The sequence below is a fragment of the Bubalus bubalis genome, chromosome X (assembly GCF_019923935.1).
Source record: "Bubalus bubalis isolate 160015118507 breed Murrah chromosome X, NDDB_SH_1, whole genome shotgun sequence".
NCBI lineage: Eukaryota > Metazoa > Chordata > Mammalia > Artiodactyla > Bovidae > Bubalus > Bubalus bubalis.
This window is the reverse complement of record NC_059181.1, coordinates 70,890,182-70,903,111: the sequence shown is the minus strand read 5'-3', so window position 1 is coordinate 70,903,111 and position 12,930 is coordinate 70,890,182. Positions and strand designations below refer to the sequence as shown.

The window sequence follows — 12,930 nt, the reverse complement described above, 5'->3', positions numbered from 1 at the left end:
AGTTTTCCATAGTAATCTTGATAGAGACATTTAAATACAACACAATAATAATTGTGTATGTGTGTCCCTTTATTTTATTGTTACTTTTGAGGAAAGGAACTTCGAGCATTCTTCTCTCCCAAAAGAGCTATATATATTCATGCTAGAAGAATGAGATTCACTTCTTTCTAGTAAAATACTCAAGGATTGGTCAAAAGTTAACTCTTTGTAATTGTATTTTTATAGTCATTTATCAGCCATTACAAATTTCAGAAAATCTTCTTGATAAAATGCTCTTTAAAGATGTGAGAAAAACAAAAAACATCAGTGCTGAAAATAGTGGCTAAATGGAGAATACATGCAGAAGAGTGTTGACAGAACTCCTTATTGAATATAGAACCTAAGGCCTGTTGACATTACCAAATGTCTGAGAAAAATGTACAAACACTATCATTTCATGTGATAATATATATATCATTTTATATATAAAAAAGATTGCTGAGTTAGGAAACAAGGAATATTTGATGATTATGCTGTTGAATATGCAATATACCTTATGTTGGAATTTTTTGAATAGCTGTTAGTGGACTACAGAACCTAATAGAAAACTTGTGTTTGAGATAAAAATGTATGTTTAAAGATTGTTAGTGAAAGTGAAAGTTGCTCAGTTGTGTCCAATTCTTTGCAACCCCATGGACTGTAGCCTGCCAGGCTCCTCTGTCCATAGAATTCTCCAGGCAAGAATACTGGAGTGGGTAGCTGTTCCCTTCTCCAGGGGATCTTCCCAACTTAGGGGTTGAACTGAGGTCTCCTGCAATGCAGTCGTATTCTTACTGTCTGAGCCACCAGGGAAGCCCATAGAAGAGTGTTTAAATGAAACTTTAAAAAAAAAAATCTACACTTTTATCACAAAGTGGTTGGTTTCATTTTTCTTTTCCTTTCTGGTGTTTATGCACATGTATATGTATTTTTATATAATTTAAGACATATGTTTTGAAGTTCATATTTTTTGCTTTGTAGTTCATAGTTGTTCCACACTGAGGTAGTTTCCAATTTTAATTATTAATTTTTATAGAATAGTTTATCATATATTCTATAATTCTGATTCTTTCTCCATCTGATTTTCTGGTTTATTCTTCATGTTGATTATGTTGCTTTTAGTTCTTAAACTTCAAATTGATTTTTAACCAGGGGCAATTTTTCCCCCGAGGAGATGTTTGGCAATGTCTGGGATGTTTTTGCATGTCACAAGTTTTTGGTGATGGGGTGTTAATAGCATCTGTTGGGTAGAGGCCAGGTATGCTGCTAAACATTCTACAATAGACAGATAGCCCCCCTACAACAAAAATTCACCAGTCTCAAAGTTCCTAAGTCCAGTAGTTCCAAGGTTGAGAAATCCTTCCTTAAAGTAATACACCTTTTCCTCTATTTACTTACAAAATATGAATGTAGAAAAGCAAAGCAGAAGTAATGGTTAATTATTTCAAGGAACTCAGAGCAGTAAGAAATATTTGACTAGAGAACGAAGATAACTTCTATAATTTTCAGACTTTAATGCCTGCTCTTCCCAACTTAGAGTTGTGGGTATTTCTAGAGTTTGGGATGGGAAGCAACTGCCAAAAAGGAATCTTCTTACATAGTACTGATGGTTATGGATTTTCTACCATTATTTACTTAGCATCTCGATATAAATCCTCAGATCTCTAATGTGTTCTTATGTTTTGCATTCAAAGTTGGATTTTGCCATTCATCATTCGTTTTTTATCATTTTGTCAATTTAAGGTGACTGTTAAGTTGACCTCTGCCTGAAAAAAGATTGAGATGTTGAAAGGTTTTTTATTTTTATTTGTGGCATGGTTCTAATTGTATTAATCACAGTTCTTGGCTTAATTTTGCCTTGCTTCAACATAAAGGTATTATTTATACTGTTATTTATGCAGTATGGTAAAATTTTGCCTTGCCTCAAGATCAGAAGGTTTCTATGTTTTGATTAAAATACAGTTTATGGGATGTGGAATACTGGAGGAATTTCACCCAGCAAGTAGATGCTTGTATATACTTACATAGGGAACAAGATCTTTGTTTTAGGGAAGTGAGAAGAATCCACATAGTATTTGGAGAATTGTGCAGATTTATGCTTTATTCTAGCTGCTTTTTCAGAAAATTAGATCACAAAACAAAAAAGGAGACAGGATCTAAGATGATCTTATAGGAGATGAAACCTCAAAAGTTCATTGATAACTAGAGGGGTAGTCTATAGTTTCTGAAACCAGAAATGGGGAAAACCTATAGATAAGTCTAGAAAGCATTGCTACTGAAAACCTATGTGGTGTTATAGGCTTCTTCCTCTTTTTACTGTATGAACCTCTTGTAATACTCTTAATATAGGGACAACTGTTTATGGTGTGGATAGGTGTGAGAAGGTAGGACAGGAGTTCATAAAATTTCCTATATAGTTTTTAAGATGTGTTATACTTAACCAAATGCTGTCTTTATTCTAAGGTTCCTTCATGTTAAAGTAAGATTTATTTATATATTTAAATTTACAGTTTCTTTGACTATAGTGAACCAAGGAAGGCAAAATGGGATTGTACTTGAGAAACCATAGGAAGGCAAACAGAAAATCAGACTTCTGGGATTTAAAACAAAGTATTCTTAGGGGCTTTGTGGTAATGAACTTGAGTTTGTAAATCGTGAAATGTATGATGGAATTTAGACTTCTCACAGCATAGAATTGCTGTTGTGTGTGTACCCTCTTTTGTTTCATCATAATATTGGTGATTTAACTTTAAATGTAGGTTTCACTTTTAGGTTTTAAGAAGTGAATCTTCTGTTTTATGTTTTTCAGTGAATATCACCTCAGCCAGGCAATTAACCGGATGTAGTCGTTTCAGCCATATTTTCCCTTCAGCTGCTTACCAGCACATTAAGATGCATAAGAGAATTCTGGGTCACTTGTCATCTGTCTACTGTGTAGCATTTGACAGAAGTGGGAGAAGAATTTTTACAGTGAGTTTAAAATTTATGACACTTGCATATTAGAGATTTACAACAATGGAAGCTAGGCTTCATGGCATTGAATTATGCTATGTAAGCAGCTCTTCCTTTTTAGACACATGAATGCAAGAAAAAAATAAATCGAAATTGAAAATCTTTTCTCTTTTATGTAAGTAAATGGATGAACTATAATGGCTTCTATCATTTGGGAAATCTAATGTTTTTAAAAATTAAATCATCAGAAGGCCTTATATTCTAGAGGTGGTTAATTTATGTGAATGAAGTTTTATCTACTTAATTTGATTTCATTCTATTTTAGCAAACATTAAAATGCATTTTTCATTTGCCATTTAGCATAATTGGTGTCAGTTCTGCTTAATTAATGATTACATCATCCTTATAGTTGAGTAGTTGAACTACACAGTTAGTAACAAAGATTATATATTGTAATATTGTATATATCTCTCTTTGTATTCAGTACTATTTTTAAAATTGGATTTTTATTAACTAGATCATATTGTATGCTTTTTTGTACAAAATTGTAGCACACTAATGTTTCCAAGTTAAGGCTTAGTCTCATTGTTTCAGTACTAAGTTAATGTAAAAGTGTAGGTAACGGCATAATTTTCTTTTTAAATTCCTATGCTAAAACAAAGGAAATGGTTTGTATTTTGAGTAGTTCGACTTCTTGGAGTTCATTACAGATTTTTCCACTGAGGTTTTCATGACTTCAAAATGAATATATGGATGTTGTTGATGATGAGGATGATGATTTTAATTTTTTTATAAACAGATAGCTTATCTACCACATTAGAGTAGAATTGCTTTTTAATATTTTAAAGCTCTTTCGAAATTCTCATGAGGAAGTTCATAATAGTTTCACCAGAGGTTATAACAAAGCCTCATGTTTACTGAGAAATGCATGTAGATTTTAGGTTAAAGTTTTAAGTATTTGTAGAGAAAAAAATATTCAAAATATTCAAGCAATTAAGAAAAAAGACTGTCAGGTGTAAGGAAAGAAATAATGGCAGATATACTTAATGCCACCACACTTAAATGTGAGTTAAAAATGTTTTGAATTGTCAAAATTGGTGGTAGCTTTGAGGAGTTCTTCACATATGCCATTATCGTTTTAGAGTGTCAGTGCTATTATTTGGACATCTTTTATATATGCTATTAGATCCATATTATATGAAGAAAATAGACTAAAAATTAAATGCTTAGAAGCAAACTTAATAAAATCCTCACTTCGTTTTTGCTGTTTTTTTTTTTTTTTTTTTGACCCCTTTGTGAGGGGGCGAATTTCTGTTTCATTGTAAATCTTTTGTCCTTTTGTGTTGCCGTAGGGTTCCGATGACTGTTTGGTGAAAATCTGGGCAACAGATGATGGACGCCTTCTTGCTACACTTCGAGGGCACTCTGCTGAAATTTCTGACATGGCTGTTAACTATGAAAATACTCTCATTGCCGCAGGCAGTTGTGATAAAGTTGTGAGAGTGTGGTGTCTTCGAACTTGTGCGCCAGTTGCAGTCCTTCAGGGACATTCAGCTTCTATCACTTCCATACAGGTAAGAAAAATACAAAGATACCTCTAATATATATAAGAATGAGAATTTTCTTGTTTTTTGTTACATTGTTTGGATAATATAAAGAATGGCAACAGAAAAATTTTCATCTCTTAAGGGCTTTGTCCCTATCTTGCAGACAGGTATGCATTTTAAAGTTCCTTTTTCGTATAAATCTGTTTAGAAACAAGTAAAACGGTTATTTAAAAGGTTTTTTGAGTACAGTGTAAGACATCTTATTTATCTCATTTGTATTTGTGAACAAGGGACAAGACTTGGAATTGCCTTAAGGAACACTGATACCTTTTAGGCAGGGTATGAATAGGTTCTAACTTGAATATTGGCATACTTTGTGTTAATATTTAATGCAAAATGTTTGTCAGTTCAGATTTTGTGTTGTGTGTAGTTTAATATTAGGGAATTTTTTATTCTTATTTTCAGTAATTTCTTATTTCAACTTGATGTTTGACATACATCGGCTTTTTAAATATTTGTCCATATAGTGTTTTTACCAGACATTGGTAGTGAAAGTCCTGGATACTCCTCAAAGAACTTTGTTTTCTTCTTTGTGTTGACAGCAAAACAGAGGAATCCTTTTGACACTGTCTTTTAGTTTGGTCAAGGAGACCACTTTTGTGGATGAGATAATTATTCCCATTGAATTTTCTTTGTTCTTTAGTCACTAAAAAGTATGCCCGGCAATTTTTGTTTTAATATTTAAATAATATCACCTGTTTATGAGGCACTAGCAAGAATTGGGTTCAACGTATATTGGATTTGAAAATTTATACATCAGATTTTTGATTGGTTGAAATTATCTATTGGATTTTGTTTTGGGATATTACTAGTTACTTGTGTTCTCACCATCCTATCTGACAGACTATTTCTGAAATTTGGAGATAGTCTCATACAACATGAAAAATATGAATATTTGTTACTACTGAAAATGTTTATGGAACTGTTTTGCTCCATCATAGTTTCATTTTCTAGTTTCTATCTCATTTCATTTGTGTGTATAAGTGCCCTAGAGATCCATGGACCTCTTTTGTTTTTGTTTTTTCTGTTGCTTTTGTATGGACCTCTTTTCTAGAACATTCTTTCCCTTAGTGATCGCATCAAGTCTCATGGCTTTAAATTTCATCTGTAAGCTGATAACTCCAAATGTGTACTTCCATCTTGGGGCCTATCTTTTAGCTCCATACTTGTACATTCAATTACCTAGTTAGCATCATCACATGAAGGTCTGCAAGGCATCTCAAACTCAACATCTTCAAAATTGAACCCCTGTCTTCCTTCCTCAGATTTGCTCCTCCCAAACCTTTTCCTATATAAACAAATGACAACTTCATCCTTTCAGTTGCTCAGAGTAATCATCTCTGACTTTTTGTTTCTTACATCGCATATCTAACTTGTTAGCAAATCATGTTGACTCTATCCTCAAAATATATCCAGAATCTGAACAAATTCTCATGACCTTTGTCATTGTTACCGTATTTTAAACCACCATCATTTGTGACCTATATTACTGAAACAGACTTCTAACTGATTTTCCTGTTTCTTCCCATCCCTCTTTCCTGCCCATGTCTAGCCTCTGCATAGATGAATAAATGATTTTAAGATGGAGGTTTAAAAAAAGGAAATTAAATCATGTCACTGGTGCTCAGAACCTTTAATAGCCTCCCAATTCAGAGTTAAAGCCAAAGGTTTTACAGTGACCCACAAAACCTTACATTCTCAGCCCCTTGCTCTCTTTGAACATATCTCCTATTGCTTGTTATCATTCTGCTTTAGCTGCTTCTTTAAACCACTCTAGCTACACCCCTGCCCTTGCTTTTGCTGTTCTATATCTCGGAAATGGTCCTCTTTGGATCGTCATATGACTTATTCCCTTACTTTCCAAATGATGGAAATGCCTGTCACTTTTCCCAGGGAAACTTTCTATGATTAACTTACTATTTTAAAATTGTATATATTACCACACCAGCACTCTTTCATTTTTGTTCATAGTCAGTTCAGTTCAGTTCAGTTCAGTCGCTCAGTCATGTCTCTTTGTGACCCCATGAATTGCAGCACACCAGGCCTCCCTGTCCATCACCAACTCCCGGTGCCCAATATGCTACTTCATTCTTTCTTGAGTTATTTCTCCACTGATCTCCAGCAGCATATTGGGCAACTACTGATCTGGGGAGTTCCTCTTTCAGTATCCTATCATTTTGCCTTTTCATACTATTCATTGGGTTCTTAAGGCAAGAATACTGACGTGGTTTACCATTCCCTTCTCCAGTGGACCACGTTCTGTCAGACCTCTCCACTATGATCCGCCCGTCTTGGGTGGCCCCAAGGTCATGGGTTAGTTTCATTGAGTTAGACAAGGCTGCGGTCCTAGTGTGATTAGATTGACTAGTTTTCTGTGATTATGGTTTCAGTGTGTCTGCCCTCTGATGCCCTTTTGCAACAACCTACCATCTTACTTGGGTTTCTCTTACCTTGGACGTGGGGTATCTCTTCACTGGTGCTCCAGCAAAGTGCCGTCACTGCTCCTTACCTTGGATGAGGGGTATCTCCTCACCGCCGCCCCTCCTGCCTTGAATGTGGAATAGCTCCTTTAGGCCCTCCTGCCACCCCCGCAGCCACCACTCCTTGGACGTGAGGTTGCTCCTCCCGGCTGCCACCCCTGACCTCAGTCGTGGGGTAGCTCCTCTCAGCTGCTCCTGGGCTGTCGCAGCCTGGCACTCTCGGCCACCGCCCCTGACCTCGGTCGTAGGGTAGCTCCTCTCGGCTGTGGGGTAGCTCCTCTCGGCTGCCGCCCCTGACCTCAGACGTAGGGTAGCTCCTCTTGGCCATTCCTGCGCCGTCGCAGCCTGGTGCTCTTGGCCACTGCCCCTGACCTCGGACGTGGGGTAACTCCTCTTGGCCACTGTTCCTCGGGCATGGGGTCCTCCTGGCTTCTGCCCCTGACCTCAGATGTGGGGTAGGTCTTCTTGGCCATGCTCTGCGCCTTTGCAGCCGAGCAGTTATTACTATTGTTCATAGTAATAATCATCATTTAGCATGCATTCTATATGTTTTATTCTTTGCTAATTGTCTCTATTAACATTGTAGTACATTATTATTTTTTAAGTTTCTTTCTTCTTTAAATAAAATTGAAGTAACATGGTATGCTGTTAATAGTGGTTGCCTCTGGATAGTGGGATTATGAATAGCTTTTGTTCTGTTTTTCTGTATTTCCTAGCTTTTATTCAATAACTATGTATTAAAATAAAATTGTAATTGTAATGTAATAAAAATTATATTCAGAAATGCACATGTGTTTTTAATTTTATAATCTTAAACATGATTTCTCATTTAAAAACAACCCAAAAATGGGGCTTCCCTGGTAGTCCAGTGGTTGGGAGTCTGCCTGTTAATGCAGGGAACTTGAGTTCAGTCCTTGGTACCAGAAGATCCCACATTCTGCAGGGCAACTAAGCCCACGTGCCATGACTACTGAGTCCATGCTCTAGAGCCAGCAAGCTGCAACTACTAAAACCCACATGTCTAGATCCTATGCTCTACAAGGGAAGCCACTATGATGAGAAGCCTATGCACCATAATGAAGAGTAGTCCCCGCTTGCTGCAACTAGAGAAAGCCCATTCATAGTAATGAAGACCCAGTGCAGCCAAAAATAATTAATTAATTAAAAATACATTAAATACAAAAATAGATACATTTATGGACTGAATTCCCCTTTGTGATTGAAAAAGTTAAAGTATAATGAGGATAATAAAGGTTTTAGTATTTCTTCAAACTTAATCAGTTCAGTTCAGTTCAGTCATTCAGTCGTGTCTGACTCTTTGTGACCCCATGAACCACAGCACGCCAGGCCTCCCTGTCCATTACCAACTCCCAGAGTCCACCCAAACCCATGTCCATCAAGTCGATGATGCCATCCAACCATCTCATCCTCTGTCGTCCCTTTCTCCTCCCACACTCAATCTTTCCCAGCATCAGGGTCTTTTCCAATGAGTCAGCTCTTCACATCAGGTGGCCAAAATATTGGAGTTTCAGCTTCAACATCAGTCCTTCCAATGAACACCCAGGACTGATCTCCTTTAGGATGGACTGGTTGGATCTCCTTGCAGTCCAAGGGACTCTCAAGAGTCTTCTCTAACACCAGAGTTCAAAAGCATCAATTCTTTGGTGCTCAGCTTTCTTTATAGTCCAACTCTCACATCCATACATAACCACTAGAAAAACCATAGCCTTGACTAGACGGACCTTTGTTGGCAAAAGAATGTCTCTGCTTTTTAATATGCTATCTAGGTTGGTCATAACTTTCCTTCCAAGGAGTAAGCATCTTTTAATTTCATGGCTGTAATCATCATCTGCAGTGATTTTGGAGCCCAGAAAAATAAAGTCAGCCACTGTTTCCACTGTTTCCCCATCTATCTGCCATGAAATGATGGGACTGGATGCCACGATCTTAATTTTATGAATGTTGAGCTTTAAGCCAACTTTTTCACTCTCCTCTTTCACTTTCATCAAGAGGCTCTTTAGTTCTTCTTTACTTTGTGCCATAAGGGTGGTGTCATCTGCATAAAATCATACTATTTCATATTTTATTGTCTCATTCCTGTAGATCCTAGATCAGCATATTTACCAGCCAGATAGTAAATATATTAGGCTTTGCAGACCATATGGCCTCTATTTCATACTGAGCAACTTCACTTTCATGCCTTGGAGAAGGAAATGGCAACCCACTCCAGTATTCTTGCCTGGAGAATCCCAGATTCGGGGGAGCCTGGTGGGCTGCCATCTATGGGGTTGCACAGAGTCAGACATGACTGAAGTGTCTTAGCTGCAGCAGCAACTACTTTGCTGTTGCAGTGCAAAGCAACCATAGCCAGTTTAAGGTGACTGTGTACCAATAAAACTTTATTTACATAAACAAGCAGGAAACTGGATTTGGTGTATGGGCTATAATTTGGAGGCTTCTGCTATAGATTGTGGATTAAGCTTTCTGATGCAAGCTTCTGTAGCTCAGAAATGAATATATAAGTGTACTACCTGAGCACTGGTTTCTTTACTATTTATCAGCTCTTAATGGATAATATTAATTTATATTTTTTGTTTGATTTAAGCTTTGTAGTCTTTAGAAGTTCTGTGCTTCCAAACAAGAAAACTAAATAAATGACTTCTAATGCCTATAATGATTTTTTGCTTTTGATTTGAGTTTAAAATTTATTCAAGTCATATTCATCTTGATCCTTAATCTTCATCTCAGTGGAAGGTATTCATTATGTTTATTTGGAATTTTAATTTTTTTAAATTATTTATTTGGCCATGCTGCATGGCTTATAGGATCTTAGTTCCCCAACCAGAAATTGAACCCAGGATACGGCAGTGAAAGCATTGAGTCCTAACCACTGGACTGCCAGGAAATTCCTCATTTGGGATTTTTAAAACTCATGGGCATGCTCGAGACCCTGGTTTGATTTTCGGTCTTCCTGTGTGCCAGACATCAGGAGTGCAGTTAACTTTTCCCTTATTCTCTTCTGAGGATGTCTAAAATATTGAGCGTTAGAGCTTGAGAATCCTATGTGACTAAGACCATCTGTGGTTTATCTAGAATAGTAGTCATACTTCAAATTGGCAACTCAATTTATATTTTTAAATCTTTTTTCCACAATGATACATACAGACATTTGACTTATGTTATCCATGTACATGAAAATGATTTAGATTTAAAAATGCCAAAATTTCCATTGTACTTCATTGAAGTTAAGAGTTTAAAATGTTAAAACCCAAATACTTAGACTTGTACCTTCCTAGTTATTGACTTTTAGATTTTCTTTTGATGCCTTTTTCGGGTAAACTATAAAAGTTTTATGTTGTTGCTATATAAGCATGTATTCAGCAGATTTATAATGGTTTAACTAGTAATGACTTTGTGTTTTCTCCTTTAAAAGCAGTGAAATAATAATCTTTAAGTGTAATATTGAATAATTTTTAAATAAGGGTCTTTAGGACTAAAATATTTCATCCTAAATTAAATGACTGACTTTCTCTACAGTTTTTTGATATTTTAATTTTTAATAAGATGTCCATTAATCTAGGCAATTTAAATAACTAATTTCTTGAAACTGAAATTAAGTTGAAACATGAAAGGTTTCTATTCTTTTTTTTTGTTTTTTAGTTGTCTTTTTTTTTTCTTTTTTTCTTTTTTTTAATTTTATTTTTAAACTTTACATAATTGTATTAGTTTTGCCAAATATCAAAATGAATCCGCCACAGGTATACATGTGTTCCCCATCCTGAACCCTCCTCCCTCCTCCCTCCCCATTCCATCCCTCTGGGTCGTCCCAGTGCACCAGCCCCAAGCATCCAGTATCGTGCATCAAACCTGGACTGGCAACTCGTTTCATACATGATATTTTACATGTTTCAATGCCATTCTCCCAAATCTTCCCACCCTCTCCCTCTCTCTCAGAGTCCATAAGACTGTTCTATACATCAGTGTCTCTTTTGTTGTCTCGTACACAGGGATATTGTTACCATCTTTCTAAATTCCATATATATGCGTTAGTATACTGTATTGGTGTTTTTCTTTCTGGCTTACTTCACTCTGTATAATAGGCTCAAGTTTCATCCACCTCATTAGAACTGATTCAAATGTATTCTTTTTAATGGCTGAGTAATACTCCATTGTGTATATGTACCACAGCTTTCTTATCCATTCATCTGCTGATGGACATCTAGGTTGCTTCCATGTCCTGGCTATTATAAACAGTGCTGCGATGAACATTGGGGTACATGTGTCTCTTTCCCTTCTGGTTTCCTCAGTGTGTATGCCCAGCAGTGGGATTGCTGGATCATAAGGCAGTTGTATTTCCAGTTTTTTAAGGAATCTCCACACTGTTCTCCATAGTGGCTGTACTAGTTTGCATTCCCACCAACAGTGCAAGAGGGTTCCCTTTTCTCCACACCCTCTCCAGCATTTATTGCTTGTAGACTTTTGGATCGCAGCCATTCTGACTGGTGTGAAATGGTACCTCATAGTGGTTTTGATTTGCATTTCTCTGATAATGAGTGATGTTGAGCATCTTTTCATGTGTTTGTTAGCCATCTGTATGTCTTCTTTGGAGAAATGTCTATTTAGTTCTTTGGCCCATTTTTTGATTGGGTCATATATTTTTCTGGAGTTGAGCTGTAGGAGTTGCTTGTATATTCTCGAGATTAGTTGTTTTTCAGTTGCTTCATTTGCTATTATCTTCTCCCATTCTGAAGGCTGTCTTTTCACCTTGCTAATAGTTTCCTTTGATGTGCAGAAGCTTTTAAGGTTAATTAGGTCCCATTTGTTTATTTTTGCTTTTATTTCCAATATTCTTGGAGGTGGGTCATAGAGGATCCTGCTGTGATGTATGTCAGAGAGTGTTTTGCCTATGTTCTCCTCTAGGAGTTTTATAGTTTCTGATCTTACATTTAGGTCTTTAATCCATTTTGAATTTATTTTTGTGTATGGTGTTAGAAAGTGTTCTAGTTTCATTCTTTTACAAGTGGTTGACCAGATTTCCCAGCACCACTTGTTAAAGAGATTGTCTTTAATCCATTGTATATTCTTGCCTCCTTTGTCAAAGATAAGGTGTCCATATGTGCGTGGATTTATCTCTGGGCTTTCTATTTTATTCCATTGATCTATATTTCTGTCTTTGTGCCAGTACCATACTCTCTTGATAACTGTGGCTTTATAGTAGAGCCTGAAGTCAGGTAGGTTGATTCCTCCAGTTCCATTCTTCTTTCTCAAGATAGCTTTGGCTATTCGAGGTTTTTTGTATTTCCATACAAATTGTGAAATTATTTGTTCTAGCTCTGTGAAGAATGCTGTTGGTAGCTTGATAGGGATTGCATTGAATCTATAGATTGCTTTGGGTAGTATACTCATTTTCACTATATTGATTCTTCCAATCCATGAACATGGTATATTTCTCCATCTGTTAGTGTCCTCTTTGATTTCTTTCACCAGTGTTTTATAGTTTTCTATATATAGGTCTTTAGTTTCTTTAGGTAGATATATTCCTAAGTATTTTATTCTTTCCGTTGCAATGGTGAATGGAATTGTTTCCTTAATTTCTCTTTCTGTTTTCTCATTATTAGTGTATAGGAATGCAAGGGATTTCTGTGTGTTGATTTTATATCCTGCAACTTTACTATAGTCATTGATTAGTTCTAGTAATTTTCTGGTGGAGTCTTTAGGGTTTTCTATGTAGAGGATAATGCCATCTGCAAATAGTGAGAGCTTTACTTCTTCTTTTCCAATTTGGATTCCTTTTATTTCTTTTTCTCCTCTGATTGCTGTGGCCAAAACTTCCAAAACTATGTTGAATAGTAATGGTGAAAGTGGGCACCCTT

General features: G+C 36.2%; 1 protein-coding gene across 3 annotated transcripts in view; it reads left to right on the top strand.

The window, feature by feature from the left end:
- BRWD3 (bromodomain and WD repeat domain containing 3) overlaps positions 1-12,930 on the top strand; it is a 162,992-nt gene that overhangs the window by 59,738 nt on the left and 90,324 nt on the right. For all 3 annotated transcript variants that reach the window (XM_044937371.2, XM_025276957.3, XM_025276958.3), the window contains 2 exons: positions 2,828-2,988; positions 4,323-4,544. In XM_044937371.2, the coding sequence (XP_044793306.1) occupies positions 2,828-2,988; positions 4,323-4,544 (383 nt within the window). The remainder of the gene's footprint in view (positions 1-2,827; positions 2,989-4,322; positions 4,545-12,930) is intronic.